Here is a 24965-nt window from a genome sequence, read left to right as displayed (position 1 = left end):
CCCTATATATAGTCATTAAGAAAAGGAGTTGCCACGTTCCTCTTGAAACATTTCCATGAGGATGACAAGAACTCTGCTTTCAGAGGCTTTGCATGCTGTGGCTTCACATGGGTTTTGTGGCTGCTGCTGGGGCCCACCTGGCGTGGAGCCCTTGATCCTGCCTCAAGCACGTGCCTTGGGGCTGCAGGTGCTTTGGGGTGAAGGGTTTATTAGTGGGGATGCAGAGATGCTGAAAAACTCTGTTATAGACACATTCTTGAGGGCTCCCAGCATGTTGTTTCCCCCAAGATGTTAGAGCTCTGTGCTCCCAGAAAGACACAGCCACCCCTGTGCCAGCACCAGTCTTGGGTGGGAGTTCATTGCATCTCAAGTTGTGACTCCACTTTTCTCCCTTCCTGGCATGTTTTATGTTGGCTGAGTTGCTGATGATTGCACGCAGAGGTGTTTCTCCCCCAGCTCCCCGTGGAAGCGGTGGTGGCTGCGGATCAGCTCCCAGTTCCCCTGTCATCCTGTGACATTAATGCCTCAGTGACCAAGTGCCAGGGAGATGTGGCTGTGCTCAATGTGTCCCTCCCAGCCAGGACCTTCCCCCTGATGCCCTGATGCAGTCTGGCTGGCTAAGGGTTGTTTTCAGTACACATTAAACCGTGGTGCACTCCAAAGTCCTGCTGGTTTCACCTTCATTTGCTGCCCTTGGTGGGAGCTCTGCGGGGAAGTTTGGATGATTCCACCTTTATTTAATAATCTCAGGAAGATCATCTCCAAAGAAGCTGGGAGGAGGTGGCTCACAGAAACCAATAAACACTTTTATTCCTCCCTTGGCTGAAGTGTGAAAGCAGATCCACGGTGTCCTTGCTGTGACTGTGCAAGGGGCAGATTGTCAAAGCCTGTTGCCCTCTACCTGGAGCACCTTTGGGAGATGCTGGTGAGGGCTCCCAACTGGGGACACCACCCACCCCACTGGAGATGGGTGGCTGGGCAAGCTCCCGTGGTCAAACACCCTAAGCACAACACAACTCCTTCATTCTTTGCCTTGGGAAGAGTGGGGGCAGGAGGTTTCTGGTTTTTGCCCTGGCCAGTGGCGAGTCCTAGCAAATGTCTGGATGACAAGAGGCAGATTTTTGCGTGGTTTTCGGGTAACAAGGGTGAAGGGAGCTGATAAGCGTGGGGGACTCCAGACACTGTGGGTGGTTGCTTTCTTTAATGGTATTTTGAAGCTACTACTGTTCCAGATTCCTTTCTCTCAGGCATTTGGAGGGAATAGCAGAGCTTATTTTTATTAGTTCATCTGCTCGAAGTGGCAGCAGAGAGCAGACAGGTGTTTCTTTGTAACCTCAGAAGGTTTAGAGTTGGCAATTTCATAATCTGACAGTTATGAGAGCAGGAATTAGAGGGGCAAAATGCTGGACCAGGCCTTCCTGCAGAGATTATAAACACTGAAATGTGATTTTTTTCTTTTAGAAGAGCTTTTCCTAAACGTGTGAGTGATCAACCATGTCAAATTTATCTTTACTGACTGATGTTTGCAAAGACGTAAGGGTGCTTGAAGAGTACTTGACTCCATGACTTTCTATATTAAGCTCTCTGCTTATTTAGACAGTATTTACCTCTTGGGCTTTCCACATTCTGCCCTGGGCACAGTGGGCTGTATCAGAGTAAATATTTTAAGGGCCTATTTTAAGGTGTCATGTCAAAACCTTGTATTGTCTTGTGGCCCCTTGGCAGAGGGGCTGCTCCTCTCTGAGAGGAAGGACAGGCTGGAGGTTACTCAAGAAGAGAGAGGTTTCTGCTCACCCATCTGCCCCCAGCCATGCTGGGTGGGACTCAGCAGCTCTGGGACCACCTGGACTTCAAGACAGGAGCTGGTGACCTGAGATCCTCATAAGTCAGGGAGCAAAGTTTGCTCCTCTGGAGGTTTGACATCTCACCTTGGGACAGGCAGCCTGGAGAGACCTGAAATAATCTTTCAGTCCCTTGTTTGACAGATATGAAAACCAGAGTAGGCCAGGTTGGGATATTTAAGGTGACAGTGGTTCTCTGAAGGCACACACAAATGAGTGGCCATTGGGAGTGTGTTGGAAACACTGGCCCCCACCTCCTGCTGTTTATTTCCATTCACCCTTCACTCAACTGACCACCCATGGCCAGGGCTGCTGGATGAAGCTCCTCTTCCACCCAAAGCTCTTGTCCATAGATCACATTTTACCATCACATGGCTGGGGTTTCAAGAGCTGGGTTTCCTCTAAGCTCCTTCTGAGGTGAGCTGACTTTCTCACTCAACACCAGGTTGTTTCCATGTGCTCCCTGCACCTGCCTGAGCTGTAGGCACACCTGACTGGGTGTAATTCTGTGTTTCTTCCTCACCCCACCCATCCAGATCTAAGTGCTGCTGTTCTCCTGACTCCAGGTGCATGGGAGGGAGGCAGTGCAGTGGGAGGTGCTGGTTGTGGCTGCTGGGCAGCAGTGGGAAATTTTCCATCGGGGAAATGACAACCAGATTGACACGGATTATTAATGTGGCTGCTAAATAGCTTGTTCATCTACAGAGATGAAGCAAAATGCAGGTAGAAACTATTAGCTTTGGGTAGAGGAATATAAATGTGATTTAAAGGTAGACTCAGGGGGATTTTAAATGCACTGTTGAACCAATTGACTGATTCGCCTTAGGGAAGCGGAGCCTCTGCAGCACTGCGGGCTCAAACAGTTGGGGCTTTGCAAAAGGTTGTTCTGCCATAGAGCAGGAGTAAAATGTGCTGCTAAACCAGAGGGTTTCTGTGCTGCTTTTCCCCCAGCCCTGGCTGCAAGCCAGGCTCTGATCCATAATGTGCTACTTTTATATTCCCTTTTTTCCTACAAGTCCTTTCTTGGAGTGAAAAGCAAAGGCTTTAGTATGAGGCGTGATGTTGGACTCCTCAGTAGGGGAAAGAATTTGACAAGGGCTTCCTTGAGGAAGTTTGGGGTTTTGTTTTTGTTTTTAAAATCTGGTTCATATTGAGCTTCTTGGCTGTTCTGAGTTTCCTTGTCTGAGCTCGCATTGTACAAACTATACCCTACATACTCATTTGTTTAAATAGCGCTTGAATTTTAGCCGCCGTCTCTGCAGTGTTTTGCCATTGTTAACATAACAAGAAAGAGACTGGAGAGTCCTTTACTGGCCTCCCCAAAGCTGCAATGGGTTCAAATCCCTGCCTGGGTCTTGTGTGGACTTGGATCTGGATTGATCCAAAACCCTGGTGTCTCTGAAGGAAGGAAAAAAGAATTGGTTCAGACATGTGGGGAGCCTTTTGTTAATTTTTAAGAGCAAACTGGAGAGTTGACAAGGGTGAATGACTCTCTGGGACAGTACCCAAGGAGAAAAGCTCATTATCTATGGGAGGCAGTTCTTTAAGGACATGGGATGAGGGGATGCCTGACGTGTCCCCATCATGAGGGCAGCCAGTGGAGGACCCACAGCTACAGCAGAGTGTTGTAGGGATCCACAGAGCCACAGTGCCCCAAGCCAAGGTGGGAAAACTCCTGCAGGAGGCAGGAGCAACCCAAGCCCATGGCAGGATCTCAAGCTGAATTCCTGGTACATCCTGCAGCAGAAAGAGCAGGGTACAGAGGATGTAGAGCTGTCACTGGTAACATCATGATCTAATAGCTGCTGCAGCATGGAAGTATTAACCATCTGTGCCAAGGAGTCAAAAGAAACCTTGCTGGCAAAATGCATTAAAGTGTCTATTTATGTAAACAGTCAAGGCTCGAGAATAAGAGGGTTATCTTAATCAGCATCACAGAACATGAAATTTTTAGGTATCCAGGATGATGGAGAGCTGAGGTGAAGGGTTAGAAAACCTGACACCATGGAGCAACCATTAGGCTGTAGATTCAAGCACTAATAATAGTCACCCAAATGGTATTTATGTACTTCTGCTTCTGCCTGAATTCAATGTGCAGGAAGAAGGTAACTGGGAATTATTAGCTGTCATGACACCCACTGATTGATTTCTTCATGTGGGAGGAAAGCAGGATTGTTCTATAGAGAAATGGTGTAAGGGAATGGAGCAGTGAGAATGGGACAGGTTGGCCCCCCGTGTCTCAGGGTGCTTGTGTGTCCAGAGTTCTGGGCAGACTGCAGAGTAGAAGGTCTGGATCCCTGTATGAGCACTGCCTCAGAAGATAGGGGCATCTTTGGGATGAGAAGTGCGTTGCTTCCAGGACTTGGTGGTCAAGAGCATGCTGATCCCCACCAGCTTCAAGCCCAGTAGAACATTTTGCTGCTGGTGGATGGCAGCTGAAGATTTGTCAGGTGTGTGGAGGCTGCTCCTTTGGCCATCCCTATGTCCTAAAAGGAGATCTTGCTCCAGTGCTCGTTCACCTCCTGAGGAGCCTGTGGGAGACATGGTGTTGTCTGGCAGCATAGGGCAGCTGTGGACAACACCGTGTCCCTTCCAGCCTCTGTGGCTCCATGCCAGGTCAGTCAGGGCACACATATTTTGGCTTCTTTAATGGGCATGGATTTGTGTCAGGTCTCTAGGTCAGGAAGGAAGGGAATCCAAAATATTTTTAGTATCTCTTGCATCTCTTCTGAGTTGTTTCCTGTGAGTGCAGGGACTCAAAGACCTATCCCACATCCAGGCAGCAGCTGGTGCTGCAGCAGGGGCTCTCTGCATCACACACTGATGCAAACTGGTGCTGTACCCCCTAACCCTGTACCCCAGCTGTCTCACTCCAACTGCATGGTACAGACCAGCTTTGTGGTGAAATTTCTCATGTGATGCTTCCCGGTACGAGTCTGATTCATCAGGCTTTGCTTTAGAAGGGCACGTACAGAGGTGTGTGCACCCCTCAATGAAACAGCCTTTACTTGGAAAACCTCCATCCTCCCTGGGCTCTTCCCAGGAGCTCACAAGGCCTCACATTCATGCACTGTCTTCTCTTCCTAGAGTACCTCCACTTCCATTTGGGTGCACATCCCACATCTCTATTTATTCCACATCTCTCCAGCCGTGTGCCAGCTGCTCTCAGCCAGGAAATCAAAGCCTTGGCAGCTCAGCGAGGCTTTTCCCTCCCTCAGCGCCTGCTGGCTTTGCCCAGTGTAGGGCTTGGAGCTACCATCAGCCTAATTCCTCAACACTCCAGCTGCAAGGGGAGCTCCCACGGCAGGAAAATGAGGTGCCCTATGGGTTTGTACCTGCTGTATTCAATTAGCTCCTGCTTACACAGAGATTACTCTTATTAATGGCTTGTTGTTGAAGACTGGAGGAGTCAGTGCTAATGGAAATCATCAGAGGTGTTAATCACTAGGATCACCAACTTCAAAATCAGCTCTCTATTTGTTATTGGGGGTAATTCTTTTTATGGACCTTGGGGGTTCTTCTGCTTCTCGGGGATTTGAAGGGTTTATGAGGTCTTGTGTGAACTCACATGTTTTAATTGACTCACTTGTGAAGCTCTTCCAGGGTTAAAAAATGCCATGGTCCTTTTACTCATTAAAAAATGGGCTGTGCCTACAAAGCAGACTTTATCCTGGTTCTGGGGACTGAATTATTTGAAAATTAAATGAGATTTCATGCAACTTGAAATGTTATTCTTTTTATCAGATAAATCAGTTCTCTGCATGCTTTAGGGATGAGCCTATATAGACTCCTTGACACCTGCTGAAGTTTTCTTCAGCTCCCTGGTTGGGGAACCATAAGTGTCAATTCTTTCCTGTTAATTTAGTTCAGAGGCTGGAAATACTCTGGCTGCCTGAGATCCTATCATTACAGCTGTTGTTTCAGCTGCCATCCATACCCTGGTGTTATCTCTGCTCAGGCAGCATTGAGAAGAGACTCCAGCTTGGTGAAATGGGAAAATGATGTGCGCTTTCAAAACTTGCTTCACCCCTGTGTGGATGAAAAATTGCTTCTCTCTGCAGATAGCCAGGCGTTTCTTTCTGTTCCTTCTTTGATTATTGTGGTTGTTCCCCTTGAGTGGGAGCCAGGAAATTCAGCTAGAGCATCTGGAGCACTCTCAGCTTGCACCACAAACGCTTTCATGTGTAAGCACTTCCGGTTGGTGGTGTTTTCCCAGGGATCAGCCCATATTTTTCCTCAGTTCTCCTGGCAGAAGTTTGTCCCAATGCTATTGGCACCCATGATCCTGCCCTGCTGCCACTCCTGCCCTTGCAGAGCCCATTCCCACCCTGCTCAGTCCCCAGCAGGAGTGGGGGCAGGAGCCAAGTGCTTTTTCCCTCATCTCTGCTGGATTTCAGCTCTTTGTTATAATTGGTTTTTTGCTGATGTTAGGAAACAAGCAGCTTTTCCCCCATGGATGTCTGTCAGCATTAGAGATAATGTTACCAGCATCAGAAACCTGGGTTCAGCAGAACTGTGCAGAAGCCCTACAATGACAGCATTTTTCTTTCCCTCTTTTTATTTCCTCCCTCCCCCTGGTCCCTTCTCAAGTACTAATGGGGAGATAAGTTTCAAACTTGGTTTAGATTAACCAGAAATAGAGGGCTTTAGATCTCAAGCACTTACAAGGTGTGACCAAGTGGAAATTCAGCTTTTGTTCAGCTTAAGCTCCTTCGAAACCTGGGCAGAGGGATGAGCTGGTTCATGTTTTTCTTGCATTTTCTGGGATAATATTCATCCAGAAATCTCAAGCAGAGAGATAAAGAGTTCAGGCAAGAATATCTGCTGTACCTCCTAAGAGTGATAAAGACAACCCAGCTGCAGGACTCGGTGGAAGAGGGTGTGATCTGCAGGCCCTGTTTATGGGTCTGGGCAGCCTTGGTTTGTGGAAGGTCCTTTCAGGGTGGGTCAGTGAAATTCTTCATCAGATTTGGGGCTGATCCCCTCATTTGCACCCCACGCTCAAGGCATACAGGAGGTGGCTGGGGGCTCAGCCCTGTATGAGCAGTCTGGAGCAGGGAATTCAGTTGTCACGGTTCCTCAGCAAAGATGTGCTGGAGAGGAAGGTCTTGCACCAGGAGCTTCCACGTCCACAGGGCTCAGCCCCTTCTCTCTGCAAATGTGGGGTGGGAAGGGACCCTTGTTGATTGGAATGGGGAAGGCTGGCTGCAAGACAAGGGGATTAGCAGAGGTGGTGGAAGGGGCATGCCTCCTGCTCAGACAGCTCTGATTTCTCCAAAGTGAAAGCTGCTTTCCTCCCTTTCTCACAGCATTACTTGCTGTGGCATGAAATATTCAGCCTCTATTCAGCATGTAAGGAAATCCTTCTTTCCCATGCAGTGAAGGGATGTAACTGGACTTGTTCACTTGTCTGTCAAAGTCATTTCCTTATAATAAATGCCTATAAATCCTGAACATCCCAGCAGCTCTCCTCCAGCCCACTGAGCAGTGAGCATGCTGCCCTGTTCCATGTCTCCAGCCTCAGGAGGGGCAGAGCAAAACCTGCTGCAATCCTGCTACTTTCTGAATTGTTTTTTTTTTAACCAGTTTGGCAAAGGACAAATAGAGGAAGCCTATCAGACCCCGATTAAGCATGACTCAGGTTTGCTCTGCTGGGCACAGCAGAGTTAGTTAAAGCTTGATACCTTTTAAGGAGCCCCAAAGACAATGAATGTCACTTCTGAAAATATGTGTGGATTGAGTTTCTATTTATAAAGTTGCTAGCAGCTCTGGAGCCAATAGGAGCTCTATTTACTGAAGTGGTATTTTTGATGGTCATGGCTCGGTGGGTGCACTGATACAAGGGGATTAACATGGATGTGATGGGAGCAGTGCATGGAGAAGGCTTGTGGATTGTGTGAGGACACAGCCATGAGCTATCAGTCATGGGGAACTGAGTGTGGGAGAGGGCAAACAAAGGGCACCTCATTTTGTTAATTAAGAGCTGCTTCTGTTAGCCAGAATTTCTTGCATTTTGTCCCAGGGCTTGTGGTCTGGCTCCTGTTTTGGGGTGGAGCTGGTATGTGTCTGCACCCACGTGGAGGGTGGGGAGGATCTTAACAGGGAAGTGTCAAGTTGAAAATCCTATCTTTGTGTGACACATTTGATTTTCTTTCTTATGTATATATATTAGAAATCTGCAAGTGATGAGTCAGTAAAACGTTGCTGGTGTTTCCTGTGAAATAGCTGAGGTTGCTATTTTCTTTCTGTGTTATTTTTCCTAGTTGCCATGGTAATGATTTCAGAAAGGTCTTATTCTTGCAGCAGTTTGAGTGGTTTAGAAGTTTTCATGGTCTTCTGGATCCACTCACGGAGGAAGAGCGATATCCCAAAGATATCCCTTGGGATCAGGAGGGTTCTGCCTCCTGGCTGCTTGTCCCATCCCTCACCCTGTGCTGTGGCAAGACAAGAGTGGGTTTTTCTGTTTTATTGTTAGCAAGATAAAGAGGAAAGACCCTGGGGTGCTTCTGTTCTTTTGTGTTGGCATCCCAGGGGGTCCAACAGGGGCTGGACAAGGCCAGGCTTGGCAGCAGCCTGGAGCTCATTGTCTGGTCAGGGGGGTGTGGGATGGATGGATCTGTTCCAGCCATTCCCATGGCAGTGTGTGCAGGTCTGATGATGGTGATGAAGACCCTGTGCCCTAAATGGGTCACAGCTGGAGGAAGGCAGGAGTTGGAAGCCTTGTAAGCACTGTCTGCTGGGGCACTTGGTTACACTTCATCCAGCAGCAGGGCTTCTTTTCCAGAAAGTGGGGAACACAGGCCCCAGGGCTTGCATGGCCCCAGCTCCTGTCCTCTCTTTCTTCCCTCCTCAGTGCCCACAGCCTTGCTTGCTCAGCAGACACCTTGTGGCCCTGTGTGCAGGGACATGTGGCATGTGCCCACATAGAAATGGATCCTGTCCCTTCTGCCATCGGACGTCTCACTCATGAGCTCCTACTCAGCTTTAAAAATAGGGGGAAAAAAGAAAGAAATGCATTACAGTTTATTTCTGAGTGCTGAAAAAGGGGCAAGGTGCTGGTCCAGCTTTGAGATACCTCATGAGGCACTCTGAGGACATCTTCCCTTGCTTCCTCCCATCCCTGCTGGCAGTGCCCTGCTTGGTGCCAGACCTGAATCCTCCAGGCAGGCTGCAGAGAGCTTGCCCTCCTGGCTGCCACACTTGCCCCCTGCCAGGGAGGGTCAGGTCTGGGTGGGTGCCCAGGGCTTGCACCCTCTGCTGCCCCAATGCCAATGCCAGTATTTTCTGTCTGCTCTGATTTCATGTGCTGCCACAACTTGTCAATGTGCTGTTTGGTATATCAACAAATTGACACTACACAAACAGAGGGCTAACAGGGAATGATTTATCCAGGACAACACATCTGTGTGTCCAGCATGGCAAGATGTCCTGGAAACAAAATTCAGTATTTACCAAGGGCTTATCAGCAGAGCTGGTGTTTTGTACCACAGTTGAATTACACTTGGATCTCGCTCTTTCTGGATGTTGCTCGTTTAATCATAGGATGCTTTCCTTTTAATTAGGCACTGCTGCTACAGATGAGAGAATTAGCAGACTCATCTTTTAATGGAGAAGCTGAGGCTGTGGCAGCTGTGCTGTAATGGGGGTGGTGAGCAGAGGCTTTGTGCTGCTTAGAAACCCCAGGCACAGAATCCCCAGTTCATATCTGCACATCAGTTTCTGCTTCTTGAAAAATGTCCCTTTTAGGGTGGTCCTGAGGGGTTTATTTTTCCCCACAATACATCATTGAGTCGAAGGATGCTACTTCCCACAGCTGCTGTGTTGTGGCCCTCAGAGAGAAAATCTGAGTGATTTTGCCAGCTCTTCTCCTCCCAGCCCAGTGGGGATCCATGGAGCTGGTTGTGTGCCAGGAGAGAGTGACTCTCTCAGGTACATCATGTCTAGAGCTGGTCAATAGTGTTTTGATTAGATTGTTATTGTCAGAAAATGGCAGTTTATCACATTTGAAGCTGTTTGTGGGAGAGGAGCAGTTTCAGTGAACTGGCCTCAAAAAACCCCCAATTTTATTGGGATATGGTGTCTGAGGTGCTTGAAATGTCCACTTGGACAGTTGGGGAATAAAAAGTTCCATGTTCTTCTTCAAGCTGACTTTTATTTATGTTTTTTAATTTTGTACTCTTTACAGTACCAAGCAAAGGGATAAAGGAATGGGGACTGAAACAGAGGGAAGAACCTCCAAGATTCTGTGCACTGTGTTTTAGTTTCCCAAGTCTGAAATTCTGAATTCTTGTTTGGGATGGGATGATAATTTCAGTTCCCATGGGAGGAAAAATCATGTTCCTGCTGTACTGTAATGAAGTCTCAGGAAAGAGGTCTCAAACATACTTGTGATTTCTCTAGAGTAGAAGCATCTTATAAAAAATCTTATTGTCTGTATACATCTGTGGCTGAACAAAAATCCCATAGCTGGCATTCTTGGAAGGGTCTGAATCCCCACTGCCCAGCTGAGATTTCCTGGGGCAGGATCATGATCACAGCTCTTGGTACAAATAAATCCCAGTGGTGCTCATGGCAGGGGTGCCCCATGGACCAGCTGCAGCTCTGTGTCCCTTGAAAGGGATGATGAGCTACCCTGGGGACCCCTGAGTGGGACTGAGGGTCTTGGGGGGATCCCTTATTCACAGATGGTTATGAAATCCCCCAAGTAATTTGCATTGCCCCATCTCAGCTGTTTAGGGATGTGTAGTTTCCCAAAGCAAAATAACTCAGCCAATTTCAGCCAGGTCAGAGTGTGGTGTGCTTCCAGTAGCTCAGTTTGCCCACCCCAGCAGAGCTCCAGGCTGCTCTGGATCTCCTCTCTCTCTCCTCTCTTCTCTCTTTTCTCCCATTCTATCCAGTTTGGCCAATTACCTTAGATTTTTGGATATTAATTCTCACCTCTGTTTCAGCAGTCCCCACTCTTCATTCTTATTATGTTTGCCCAGTGTCTCAGATATTAAAAACTGTTTCCTGCAAGAGAAATGGAAAAGAGTGTGTGGAGGAGGAGTAGGGGGGCAGGCAGCTTTTTTGGGGTGAAGCAATGGGAGGCAGGTGGATTTGTTGCTGCTGTGTCAGCATGGGCTGACCCATGGCCCTCACAAGCCAGTGCCAGGGCTATTTGGGTGTTGGATATCTCCTGAGTTGGGTGGTCTGGGAGGGAAATTTCATGGCCCAGGGGGGTCACAGCCTCTCCAGTGTGTTGCAGGGCTCCTGGGAGGGTTGCAATGTAAGTGCTGCTCCCACTCTGCCTCCCCACATCACCCTGACAGCACATCCCAACTGGATTTGCACATTCCAACAATATCTCTGACCAGAAAGTGCCTGTGAAGTCCAAAGTTTCATTAATCCATGCTCTTAACATGTCATCCCTTCCAGGGCTGTTGGATTTTCCATGTCAGCCCCCACGAGGAAGGGATGTTGTGACTGCTGGAGATGTTTGGCAAGGGGTTTAACTGGTTTGTGCCTGCAGGGCCAGTTAGATCTGACAGTGCCACTGCAGAGGGGGAACAGAGGGTGGAAATCAGCCTTCAGGGTCCAGGTTAGTGGCACTGATGGATGAGAAGGAAAGCTTCCAGGAACACATCTCCTTTCCAGCCCTATCACTGCGGTACTGATAACGGCACAGCCTGCCTCGGCACTGAGGCACTCATGAATGAGTTGGCATTTTTGTGTGAGTAATGTAGAATTGTAGCTATTTCAAATTGTCCTGAGGTGCAGCTTGACATATAAGTTCCTGGCCTATTTATTACCCTGTGTCTGAGTGTTCCCATAGGTATTACAGCATTAAACCATGGCTGAATTTAATATTGGGAGCTGCAGCATTTGTATTTCAGTTGTAGATCAGTGAGCGGGTGGTCTGGGCAGTGTGTGGTGAGTTTGGCAAGCTCTAGCCAAGGGATCTGTTCTTCAGCAAGGATGTTTGAGGTATAAGTTGTGTTCAACCCTCTTCTTTTTCCCTTTTTTTTTGCATTTTCTTTTAAATGCTGCTGTTTCCTCCTTTGCTATGCTGTGTGATCACAAGCTCCTACCTATGTGAGAATAGATTCTCAGGGATTCACTACCACGCTGAGATAACATCATACCAGTTTGGATTCCTATCTACCCTCAAGCCAGGTTGGAGGAACTTGAGCTTCAGAGGTTGGGCCTGGGTAGTTCAACACTTGGAAACAAAGATTTGAATGCCTGCATTGATTTATCTGAGTTTTTTGCCAGCATGTATCTATAAACCCCTTGCTCACTGTAGTTTTTTGTGGCTCTGAAGAACGCTTGACCAAGTGTTGACCCTGCCCCTGAGGTCTCCACTCTCGTGCTTGCCACGGTGCTGGGGCTGGGTCACCTCAAGTCAAACCTTTCAGGCTGTGATGTGGTGTAGCAGCTGGTGGTCTGTCACAGGAAGTTTTTGGCCAGTCATGAATGTGATTCATGTAAGTGGAAGGTGCAGTCAGCTGCATGAGTTGCACATTGTCTTCTGCTCGTAGCGTGGCTGCTGTGAGCTTGCACATCTGGCCATAACCCACCATGGTTATGGCCCAGGCATCTAAAGCCACATGGTTGGTTACAAGTGGGGATTTAGACCAGCCAGAGCCAAACTGCCCCAGGGGAACCTCACAGCCACTGTGTGTGAGGTGTTCAGTGAGCTGTCAGCCCATTGCCCTGCGCCACCTCAGCACTGCTGTGACCCCACTGCCATCGGCCAGCAGGATGTCAGCTCCTGATTTTAATGAAGCCTTTCAGCAGAAACATGCAGCCATGTGTGAGGGTTAAATGGGGAGAAGGTATCTGATGTGTGGATTCTGTCTTTGCTGTTGACTGATCCCACACAGATCAAAGCCACCGGGTTTTGTCTTCTGCCATATGTTTTCCAGTAATGCCCACCCACCTGTCAGGGAAAGAGAAGCACCTGCATTGTTGGAAACCCTCTGTGAAACATGCTAAAAAACCATAAAAAGTATTAATTTAGGTCTGAGACTACCAAGGGTCCGTTTGTTAAGTTTTTGGGGTTTTTTCATATCTCTATTTTCAGATTGCCTGTCTGGAATGCCAGGATCAGGCACTTCCTCAGTTGCAGATTTGGCACTGCCTGATAATGAGATTTTTTTTTTTGAGTAATGAGATTTTTTTTGGAGCCATTCTGGTTATATCACCTCAGATCTCTGCTTTTGAAAAATCTTAGCTCAAATCTTTTGATGAGGTACTGAATAAAAAGACAGGCCCTAAAGGGATATTTATGTGAGAAAATGGTCTGACTTTCCCTTCTGCGTAAGGAGAATCAATGTGGGGGATGTAAAAGCATTAAGCCTCAGAACATGCCACTTCTGCCTAAATCTCCTGAGGTGGTACTAAAGCTCTGATGTCCAAATTTACCTGCTGGATTTACAATGGACTTCTAAACCTTAAACACTCTGAAAGTATTTTCATTCCATCTCCTGGACTTTGAGTGAGCTATTGCTGTTTTCTCACCACATCATTAGCATGGGTACTCTCACACTTGCAGTACTGGGGCTTGTTGTGTTTCCATGGGATTTTTTGGATATGGAGCTGGCTGTTTGTTTTCTCAATTTCTTCCTCTTTCCCCAGCCAGAGGAACTTACCAATGCCCTGGAGATCAGCAACATTGTCTTCACAAGCCTCTTTGCCCTGGAGATGCTGTTGAAAGTCCTTGTTTATGGTCCTTTTGGCTACATTAAGAATCCATACAACATCTTTGATGGGATCATTGTGGTGATTAGGTACAAACCTTGAGCTTTCTTTATGTGTGTTTCTCCTCATTTGGCTGTTTAATTAAACAGAAAGCAATGGAGATTTGGCATAAATACCTTCCTGTGACACTTTAAACTTCTCTCTGTAATTAATGCACTTAGGCATGATTGCTAATACATACCTTGGGATTATTTTATGGTCATTTTAGAGAGAGGACGAAGCAGAAAGCTATCAGTCCCAATGTCCTGGGACAGTCTGGGATCCAAATGGCCCAACCAGTGCCTGATTAAATATCTCTTGTTTTTTTGGCACATGCAAAGGCTATAATTGCCCCTGGAGCTGCAGTCACTGATTTCCAGGCGTATTTTTGACACTCAAGTGGTCCTCTGCTCTTTGCAAGCCTGGACAGAGTCCAGATCACCGCAGGCATTGGCAGTGCATCTCTGCCAACTTTCCATCTCTCTTCTCTCTGAATTTCACCTTCCCTTCGCTGCCTCTCCTCCAGGCCTTTGCAATTAGGCTTTGTCCTGTCATCTTGCATTGACATTTTTTGTCCTCCTCAGCGTGTGGGAGATTGTGGGCCAGCAGGGCGGGGGCCTCTCCGTCCTGCGCACCTTTCGTCTCATGCGGGTGTTGAAGCTGGTCCGCTTCATGCCAGCCCTGCAGCGCCAGCTCGTTGTCCTCATGAAGACCATGGACAACGTGGCCACCTTCTGCATGTTGCTGATGCTCTTCATTTTCATCTTTAGGTGAGTGTTTCCAGTTCTCCCTGTCCTGAGCTTGCTCTGGGTTTTTAGATGGCATCCCGTGGTGGGATGAGGACAGAGTCCATACCAGGACGTGGCTGAGCTGAATGGTCCCAGAAACAGCATTGCTGGCTGTGGTTTATTGCCCTAAATTCTCTCACTTAGCCAAATGAGATGTTTGTCTTTGCAAAATGGTTTAGAAAGGAAATCTTTCAGGCTGGCTGATTCCTTGACATCACCCCAAGACCGCAATCCCATTACTTACCAACTGGTAAGCCTGGTGCTAAAAATACTGCCAAGTAGAGGATGATGTTCCTAAAGAAATGTCAGACATGGTGGTACTTGTGCTTTTTCATGGCCTTGTCTTCAGACAAGTAGAAATGTTAGAAACAGGGTTGGCGTAGCCCTGTATTTTTAGATTTTGGTCTAGATTTTGAGAAGAACCTTCTTCTACAGCCAACTGCAGTGTTTGAGCAATGCAGGCACTGGGAAGGCTGAAGAGAGTCAGTCTCTTCCAGGGGATAATGTCCCTTCTTCCAGTGAGACTCCAAAAGTGCCATTTGCTGCTGTGGTACTCAGTAGAGCTGTAAATAATTTGATTATTCAGGTTACTAGCAGAGAGCAGGGAAAAGCAGATTACTCTTTTAGTATCTATCCTTAATGAAAGGTATTCTGTTCTTCTGTCAAAATTGAAAAAGCTGTTTCAAGTCCCCTGATATATCTTATTCAGGCAGTTCACAGAAATCCTTTTTGTCTTCCTAATTCAGTTGAAGCATATTTTGCTGAAAATGTGTCATTGCAAAACAGAAAGTCAAAACATTTTGTTTAGAAAATGTTGAAAGACAATGTTTTGACTTACAAAAAACAAAGCAGAAGAAAAATAAGGAGCAGACATACTTTTTGGTTGAAACTCCTTGACAGATTTGACCTAGATTCACAACTGATTTGCGTGATCTCAAGGCATGTTTTTCAGTGAACAAAGAATCCATCTTTTAAAAGAAAAAACAACATAAAAAGGAATTGCCCAGGTGAAATCAGGAGACAGTCACCCTGCAGTTTGATTACTGATTTGTGTGGTGGTCCCATTGTTGAGCCCCTGTTTCCTATCACTTGCAGCATCCTGGGCATGCACCTCTTTGGCTGTAAGTTCGCTTCGGAGCGGGATGGTGACACTCTGCCCGACAGGAAGAACTTTGACTCCTTGCTCTGGGCCATCGTCACTGTTTTCCAGGTACAAAGTGGAAAATGCCACAACTGGTGGGCTTTTTGTGACTGCAAAGACCAGGGTTGGTTTCCAATGCATCTGACAGAGCTCAGTCAAGCTCCATGCTGTGGAAAGAAGATGACCCAAAATCACAAGTGCAGGTTTATGGAGGCTTTCAGACTGTTTTCCAGACTAAATCAGAACCCTGGTGAGGAAGGGCTGCCAAGGCAGGAGGCTCTTGTGTTTGCAGGGTATGGACTGGGTGGGTGAAAGTAAATGCAGAGGGAAAGGGTGGAAAGGAGGAGATCAGGACCATTTGTAGTGGTGTTTCGACAAACAATGGAATCTGGTTTATAGCTGGTATGTGCAGGTTTTTGTTATAGCAGCTCTGGGCCCTGTAACCCTGGGATCTGTAAAGGACTTTAAATCATTCTGGCTGACCAAAGGAAAGGTCTGACCAGTGTGATGTTACCCTCCCTTATGGCTGTCCTTGGACATGGGGGACAGGGCAGTTTGCACAGGGTCTTTGCTGGTGGTTGGGAACCACAGGCACTCTGGTCCTCTCCTCTGCTCAGAAGGGATTTATCCTCTTGTGCTTACATCTACAGTGGATGTACCCTAAAAGCAGGATGCTTGTCTGGCCTATCCACAGTGTGGACACCCAGCATTCTATCTATCCTCCAGTATCTCCATAGTCTGAATACCTCCAGTATCTCCATAGTCTGAATACCTTTCCTCTGCAGATTTTGACCCAGGAAGACTGGAACAAGGTCCTTTACAATGGCATGGCCTCCACCTCCTCGTGGGCAGCTCTCTACTTCATCGCTCTCATGACATTTGGGAATTACGTTCTCTTTAATCTGCTGGTGGCCATCCTGGTAGAGGGTTTCCAGACAGAGGTAATGTCCTCATGTTCATGCCTTGGCTTTCTTCTCAAGTTTTAGGGCCTCCAGATCCTGGAATCTGATTTCTGAGGTGGACACCAATACCTTGACAGAAGTGGTACGGGAAAAAAAAGTGGGGTAAAATATTAGGTCATCTTCTTATATTTTTTCCCTTCTTTTTTTTTTTTGTTTCCGTAGCCATGGTGCAATTTAATACAGCAAGCCCTCTAAATGAAGGGCTTAAATGAAAAGCATTGTTAACATTAATGCAGGAGTGGGAATCGAGGGGTGAGTCAGGCACTGTGGATGGGATTGCTGCTATGACAGTCTCTTTGAAACAGTTTTCACCATGTTTGTCATCCAGATTAAAGGCCCCTCCTGAAAACTTACACAGGCTGGTAAGAGATTAGTGACACGATTATCTTTTTTCATTATATGCATTAATGGAGCTGTACCAGTTCCCAGCCCTGCAATGCTCTGTGTATTTTAAAGTACATGATTTCTGGTCTCTGCCATCTCCTTCCCTGTAATGGGAGCTTCCATGAGACATCCTGCATTGCTGGAGGCTTTGAGGGGGCACGAGGTGCTTGAGCTCAACCTTTTTTTCCATCCTACTCCCAATCCAGCTGTCCAGCTTGGAGTGGGTGTGCATGTCACCTAGTCCCCCTCAGACTGGGGGACCTGTGATGCCCACCCACTCCTGGCAAAAGTTTTCCAGCTGTTCAAGAACACCCATAAGGGGAGGGGACCCTTACACCCCACCTGGGGGGTTGGTTGGAGAGGTAAATACAACCTGAAACTCCTCACTGGGATCTGCTTGTATGGCTGTGCATCTATACACTATCTCTGATCTTTTAAAGCATTGTGGGGTGAATAAATATTATTTAAGATTTGTTGCATGTGTATTATAATATCCTGGCACCCTATGAACAGAACTGGTTTGATTATCATTACTGTTTTTGCAAGTTTGGAGTTAATAGAGTCATACCAGGACATAGCAAGAAGAAATTTTTTGTTGGTATCGTCTCTCTCTCCATGTTGGTGCTTTTCTTTTTTAATTGTTATTGTTGTAGCTGTTTCTGTCTGTAAATGCCCCCCCCCCACCATTCAGCCAAAGGGACAATCACTGCTGGGTTGTCTTGAAGAGCAAAATGTTCCTTTGACCAGTTCTCTCAAATAGCAAAAATGTTCCCTTGCCTGAGTGAGAAGAGGTACAAAGCTGCTTGTCTGCTCCTGGTGGCAGCTTCGAAACCCAACCTTTGTTCAATCTAGCAAATTGATCTTTGAAGGTCACCAGCACAGGAGATCACCTGGGGCACCCACTTATGCAGAGAAAAGGGGACAGCCTTTAAATGCAGCAGCCCATTTGCCAGCCCCTGGCCCTTAAGGGAGGCTGGCTCCTCTGCTCCTTGGCTCAGCCTGGTTTACCATGCAGTGTGCCTCTTCCTGGGCAGCAAATTATCCCTTGCCTTGTGCTGCGGTGCAGCTCCCTGTAAAGTCATGTCCTGGCTTAATGTGTTGTGGTTTTATTCCAGTAATTATGTCCTTGAGGGTATGGCTCCCCTGCAGTCAGGGAAGTGCCTGTGACACTCCTCCAATTTGCTCTTGGCTGTTTTCTGCAGCAGGACTGCCCCCACGTCTCCTCTGCCAGGGCAGTGCTGGGCTGGTCCAGGCCAGCCCAGGATATCTGTGTAAGCTGAAATGTGCTTTAAGTGCTGTGTAAATCAGGGAGGAACCTCGGATCTGGGACAGCACTGGGACAGACTGAAGCCAGTGATGCTTTTGCCAGTATTGAGGTGAGCACAGGGACCAGAAACCAGTGGAGACCCTGAAGACCAAACCCAGGTTGTCAGTCCTGTTCAGCCATGACAATTTTAACAAACTCACACCAAATTTCTATAATTTGTGCCTCTGATTATACTGCTATTTTATATCTCAGCCTTGGATGATAGCTTTTCCATCATAATCTTCCTTCCACATCCTTGTTATTCTGAGTTCTCTCCATTCTTCCAGTAAGGTGCAATGGCACCAAGAGATCCCTTGGCTCAACCCAGGTTTCCTGCAGCAGACTGGGAGCAAATGTCTCTGGAGGTCAGCCCCCAGGTCTGGCCTTGCTGGTTTATGTTTATTCAGCTTTGCTGCTGTGTAGCTTTGTGAACAGATCACACTCTGGTTTTTGCAAGCCAGCACAGACAGGATCCTCTCCTAAGCAGAATTAATAGAGAGATCATCTCTTGCTGTAAACAAACCCTGGCATCCACTGCCCATGTCTGCATTTGACTCTACTGAGTCGAGTTTGTTGGTTTGTTTTTTTTTTTTTTTTCCATTCTCCTTCAGATTTCTGGGCTGAAACACAATCCTGGGGCTGCTGCCTTTATCTCCCTGGTCCTTGAGTGCCTTTCCTCAATCCACAAGCATCTCATTAATATTAGTGAATGGCTTTGAAGCCCCAGTTGCCAGGCAGAAGATGACTATAAGCAGCTGAAAAACTAAAAGGGCCTCTTCCAAACTTTAAATACAGAGCAATATATTTTGTAGGATTGAGGTGGAGGTTTTTTCCCCATTTTTTCATTTGATATGGTAACCAGCTTCTCTCATGCAAAAGCCACAGGCAGGACTTATTACCACGAGGTTATTTTTGACTGCACATTCTCTGGTTGAATTGGACCCTGGTGTTGGTGTGGGGAAGGTGAGCAGGGGACTCCATTTGATTGAGCTGCTAATTGGAAATTGCTGCTGGACCACTCAGGTGCCTGCCTTGGAGACTTCTCTCTGAAGCAAGGAATGACTCCTCTTTGTCAGGCATAAAACTCCTCTCCTGTGGTAATCTCCAGTAGTGTTATCTCCAAGGTGTATTCTTCCATTGGTAATCCTCCCAGTTTGTGTCCTGTTGTCCCCATCTATCCTCACTCATGGGTTTGATCCTTCCCCTCCTTTGTGCCCTGCTCCCTCCCTGGCACCTCAGGTCCTCCAGCCTTTCTCCTTTCCTCTGCAGGACACTGCCTGCTCTCTAGAGGTAACATCCTTGGGGAATATATGGATGTTTAATTTCTTCTGGGCTTTCACTGGAGGGAACAGTCCGTCCTCCTGCAGGGGGAATTTTGGATGGTGTTTTTCTTGCATCCCTTGCCCATTGGCTTCAGTGGGATTTTCCTTGTGAAAGGAAAAGTTTCCATCTTTTCCCTTTTGATGGCTTTTCCATCTCTCTCTCTGTTACAAGCAAAGACTTTAAGCATCCATCACACTGCTGGCCAGTCCTTAAACTCTTCATCCCGGCCTAGGCTGGGATGAGTTTTGTAACCATTTAGCGACCAGAGGAAAGATCCATTGCCCTGTAGGCAAGAAAGTCAGCTGGTGGGATAATCTGTGCCCTGCTGCTGCAGCATGGAACCTCCTGATGGGACAGGACCAGGCACTGCCACACTGCTGAAAAATGCTGAGGAATATTGGGAGAGCCACCCCTGAGCAAGGAGAAACACAAGGTGAAAAATGATGTCTGTTTTCCAAGTGGGCAGGGAAAGGCTGACTTCTGGTGCTGTAAAATGTTGGGGTCATGGGTGTGACAAAAAAGTACAGGGCTGTGCTGCTCTGGCTGCAGACCCCTTGTATAAACTGCTGATTTAAATGGGTGTCTCCACTAAAAGGGCTGAGCAGGGGTCTGAACTCACAGCAGACTGTGTCTCTCCTTAAATTGGTACTTCGCCTGCAAGAGCACTGATATTGTGTTAATCAAACATTCATTAAAAGCCTCCATTGCTGCATAATGAAGGTGTAATAAATAAAGATGCTATTATACAGCTGAAAAAAAAAATCCATGTTTTCAATAATTAGCTGGTGTTTCATTAGCACAATTATCACTTAGGAGCTGAAGCAAGCTCTGTTCGAAACACTTAATTTAAAGAGTGTAAGGCTGGTTCCTTCAAAGGGCTTCTTTCTACCTGAGATCTCCCACTTTCTCCCTGTGAGTGGAATGGATCCAGTGCCTGGCCACACACTGCCCTCCTCCCCCTTCCCCTCTGCTTCCCTGCCTCTTCTCCTGTGTTTTTTGATTCCCCACTCAGTCCTGCTTTTGAAACTGAAAATTGAACCCCACCTTCCCCTTCCTCCCTCTTCCCTCCCCACATTTCTCCTTCAGGAGATCTCCAAGCGAGAAGAAGCGAGTGGGCAGTTAAGCTGTATTCAGCTGCCTGTCAACTCGTCGGGGGTACGTACAGCACATCCCACCACCACTGTGCTTGTCTCTCTCATGGTGCCTGGTCACACACTGTGGTGCTGTTCTCATCGTAGTAGCTGTCATTCTTTTCAGGTCTATTTGGGTGTTTTGGAAGTGGTTTTTTTGGTTTTTCTTTCTTTTTCTTTTTTTTGTCACCCTCATTGTTGAGTCAGCCCTGATTTTAAGTCCCTTCCTTCTTTGAGGGACCCAGCTAAATTAAGGTGGGTGCTTCGAAGTGGATGATGTGGCTCCAGCCAGCAGCACTTGCTGACCCTGTTCTGGATGCCTGCCTTGGAGAAGGCTCCCCGAGGGGCTGTCACAGCCTCTCCAAGGCACAGTCCTGTCCCAGGGACCCCCCTGGGGCTGTGGATGGTGATGCTGATTGCAGGGCACACCTGCCAAGGCTCCCTCATGCAGGCAGGGGAGGATGCCCAGGAGTGAAGGGACCTGGAATCAAACCTGTTTTGATAGGTGTGTGTGTGTTGATGTGTGTGTGGGAGTCCTGTGCTCTGCAAGGCAGGGTAGGACAGCAGCAGTTACCCTGTGGCATGTCCCAGAAAGGCTGGTGGGAATGCTGAGACTGCTGGCACGATGCCACATGACAGGATGTGAAATTGTCCCGTTCAGGTCTGAAGAAGCCGTGGATCTCCGAAGCACAGCACAAACCTCACCCTTCTGCCAAACTCATCTCTCTCTTTACCACTCACTTCCCTTTCTGTCCTTTCCAAGAAGCCTGGCTTTTCCCTTAGCCCAAAAGCCCTTTCCCCTCATATCCCAGTGTGTCAGTCCCTTTTGGTACACGCTGGTTTAGTCACTGTACTGCCTGGTCCAGCTTGGCATACTCTCATTTCCCAAAAGGATTTTAACTCCCTGTTCTCTCATAACCCCTTTTCTATCCAGAAAGGCAAACTGGGAGTACAAGAACAGGTAACGGGGCAGCAGCAGCGGCTACGAGATGTTTGCCTGCACCGTCCTGAGTCTGGCACGTGGTGTTTGGGAGGGGATGCTCACTGCCCTCCAGACATGGGGTTTGGTGCTGGGGAAGGGGGTGGGAAGTTCCCACATAGCTCTGCTCTCCCCTCTCGGCACACGTCTCTTTGTGCCCCCTTAAAACTTCCTTAGGGCTGTTGAAGAGCACTCCAGGAATACAAATCACGTAAAATTCTTCCCAGTATTTATTTCTTTTTAGTAACCCATTAGGGAGAATGAGTAATTCCTGGCAGGCCCGCTGACAGGCTGAGCTGGGAGCCTCTGTGGGGAGTGTACCTGGAGCCAGCTGGAGGCCCTGCTCACACAGAGATTGGGTCTGACTCCAGGAAAGCTCAGGCCAGCCTGACTTTACTGCTCTCCCTTGTAAGGTGCATTCCTGAACTTCTCAGACTGCGTGCTGCAGGAGCTTCCCTGAAAAGCACAGAAGTCCTGGATCCTCAGGAGGGGAAATTTTGAGTCAACACTTCACATCACACTCTCTTTTGCCTTAAAAATATCTCTGACTATCCAGCCTGCCTGCAAAAAAATAGCTTTAATAGTTTAGTAACCCCACACTAAATAGGTGGGGGGGAGTATTGGGGCTCATCCCTCTGGGATTTTGCACAATAATGAGGTGTGGGGCACTGATCTGTGTTGGATTAATCTCTTCCTCCTGTCCCATGCTGGGGTCCTGAGATTTTACAGTCAATGAGTACCCTAGCACCAAACCTCAGCAGTGCTGGCCAGGGCTCCTGCAGAAGCAGCTTAGCCTTGGTGGGGTTTTCTGGGGCTCCTGGGCTCTCACTGCTAAAGTGAGGATCTGCTTGGCTTCTCCCATCCCAGCATCTTTCCCCCTTTCCTACCTCTTCTCCATTGTGACAGGGCTTGGTGCCCTTTGCCAGAGCAGTGGTTTCAGCCATGAATCCTCCTCTTTTTGGATGGGTATCGATGGTTCTGGCGAGCACCTCTGCCCCTCTTAGGTGTATCCTGACTATACCACACCCTAAGCGCCTTTCTGCAGTGCCAATGGACAGAATCAGGGTCTGTGCCACAAAACCGAGCAAGAACCCAGGCACCACACAGAGAACAATGGTCAACATCATCTTCCTCTGCCTGAGCAGGCAGGCCTCGCTCAACCACTGACCTTCAAAATGATACAGCAGAATTTAAACTCCTCAAATGATCCAGTGTAAATCTCCAAAACTCTTGCTTCTCTTGTGTGTGGTAGCTGGGAGGGAAAGGGTTCCTCGTGGCAGTGGATGTTGGGTTCTGCCACCTGGATCCCCTCTGTGCTGATGCAGCATCCATGGACACGTCACGTTTGTCACATTGGAAATTCGGGGTCTGTTGTGCCCTTTCTGAACCCTGGATTGCTCCATCAAAGCATCACTAAAAAGAGCCACCCTCAGCCAGTTTTAGGTGTATTAATTCAGAGAGAGTAGGATCATCCTTTGTCCCCAAATTGATCACCAATATCAGTCCTTCCCTAACATCTGCCACGTATGCAATTCCAGCAGCAAAAATTAAGCCAGAGTTTGGTTTTTTCTCCTGATCCCTTTCTGGGACCGTGTTTGGAGACAGAGGCAATCCGTCTTCCTGGTAGGAGGTTAATTAGTCTGTGGTATAAACCTGTGCATGCGTCATTTTGTGGAAGATGATGTTGCATCGTGGTACAAAGTTCAGTGGATCTGTAAGGTGTGGTGTTGGACACGGGAATCCATATTTGCAGAGGGCTGTTCATGCACTGTGGCCCCTCAGCCTCCTTGCTGAAGCCTTCTGTTTTGCTCCAGGGTGATGCTTCCAAGTCTGATTCCGAGGGGGATCTCTTCCCCCGCAGCCTGGAAGAGGAGGGAGAACTTAAGAAAAACTTGTCAAATCCAGCCTGTGAGTAATAACCCTGGGAAGACAGACCCTTCCACAGAAACCTTGCTTAGCTGTGAAAACAGTGTGTCGGAAAGGAAAAAAAACCCTCCTAGAGGGAATGCTGTAGTCCCAGTTGTGTCATGCTTGACTTTGAAGCAGGTTTGGGGTGGGACTGTGGGATGCAGGCAGGGAGAGACATGATTGCATTCAAACTGTTAATTTCCCCATCAAGCCCCAGGTCTGGGGCTGTCTCTGCTGGAGGAGTTTGGAGAAGGGCGATGGAGGGAGCAGGCAGGAAATTCCCAGGGTTGGAGCCAGTGGGTGGTGATTGGAGGTTGAAGGGCAGCAGGTGACATTTTCGGGTGTTCTCTGATCCCATTGACACCTGGTTCCATTCCTGTTTGATGACCCAATTCTCCAGAGGGGCTTTTTGGCCCACATCTCCCTGACGCTCAGAGCAGAACCCTACCTGCACAGTGGCTGTGCCTGGCCATGAGCAGGCTGTGGGTGTTCCCCCTCGGGGTGTTCCCCCTAAACCCCATTCGTGTCTTCCAGTGATGGCCTTGAGCGACCACCCGGAGCTGAAGACGAGTCTGACGCCGCCGCTCATCATCCACACGGCCGCTACGCCCATGCCCATGCCGAAGAACGCCGTGTTCGGGGATGGGGCGCAGGGCTACGAGTCCCGCCGGGCCAGCGGTGTCTCCACGGAGCCCGTGGCCACCTACGAGCTCAAGTCCCCGGTACTTGCATCACCTTCCCCCGCGGGTGTTCAGCCCGTCCCTGGGGGCTGTCCGTCCATCCGCCGGCCTGGGGCGGGTGACACAGATCTGATGCTGTCCCTGTCCCTGTCCTTCCCACAGCCCAGCACCCGCAGCTCCCCGCACAGCCCCTGGCGTGCCAGCAGCTCCTGGAACAGCCGCCGCTCCAGCTGGAACAGCATCGGCCGGGCCCCCAGCCTCAAGCGCCGGGGGCAGAGCGGCGAGCGCCGGTCGCTCCTGTCGGGGGAAGGCAACGAGAGCTCGGAGGAAGGGGACAGCTCGGATGAGGAGCACTCCAGCCGGGCCGGCAGCTTCAATGGCTCTTTGCCTCACCGCATGGAGTCGCTGGAAACAAAAGGGTCCTTTGACCTGCAGGATACTTTGCAGGTGCCTTCCCTGCACCGCACCAGCAGCATGCACAGCACCAGGACGTCTGTCTCTGAGCACCAGGACTGCAATGGCAGGAGCTCCCCGGGTCTGCTGCTGCGCCAGCTCCACCTGGATGAGCCCCACCAGGATGGGGATGACGGCGATGATGAAGGCAACATGGTAAGGAAAGCACCGCGTGCTCGTTTTGGGCTTCATGACTTATCCAAACAAAACTTGTCACGGTCTCAGGAGTGCACAAGTGGGTGCAAAAGGGATTATGTTTCACCATCACCACCAGACCAGTCACCCAGAAGGTCTCTAGGCAGTGGCTGCTCTCAGAAATGGGATTGGTATCCAAGTATTACAGTGCAGTATC

General features: G+C 48.4%; 1 protein-coding gene across 16 annotated transcripts in view; it reads left to right on the top strand.

The window, feature by feature from the left end:
- The window catches only part of CACNA1G (calcium voltage-gated channel subunit alpha1 G), a 145250-nt gene that overhangs the window by 65048 nt on the left and 55237 nt on the right, over nucleotides 1-24965 (top strand). For 7 of the 16 annotated variants that reach the window (XM_033518658.1, XM_033518654.1, XM_033518656.1 and 4 more), the window contains exons 11-19: nucleotides 13458-13609; nucleotides 14144-14329; nucleotides 15443-15557; nucleotides 16274-16429; nucleotides 20550-20618; nucleotides 21528-21554; nucleotides 23387-23480; nucleotides 24015-24202; nucleotides 24323-24769. In XM_033518658.1, coding sequence (XP_033374549.1) covers nucleotides 13458-13609; nucleotides 14144-14329; nucleotides 15443-15557; nucleotides 16274-16429; nucleotides 20550-20618; nucleotides 21528-21554; nucleotides 23387-23480; nucleotides 24015-24202; nucleotides 24323-24769 — 1434 coding nt within the window. The remainder of the gene's footprint in view (nucleotides 1-13457; nucleotides 13610-14143; nucleotides 14330-15442; nucleotides 15558-16273; nucleotides 16430-20549; nucleotides 20619-21527; nucleotides 21555-23386; nucleotides 23481-24014; nucleotides 24203-24322; nucleotides 24770-24965) is intronic. The other 9 variants (XM_033518661.1, XM_033518655.1, XM_033518659.1 and 6 more) reach the window with 3 other exon arrangements.

Source organism: Parus major, chromosome 18 (genome assembly GCF_001522545.3).
Source record: "Parus major isolate Abel chromosome 18, Parus_major1.1, whole genome shotgun sequence".
In the NCBI taxonomy this organism is placed as follows: Eukaryota; Metazoa; Chordata; class Aves; order Passeriformes; family Paridae; genus Parus; species Parus major.
Note: the sequence above shows the minus strand (reverse complement) of the source record. Positions and strands in the feature narration are given on the sequence as shown.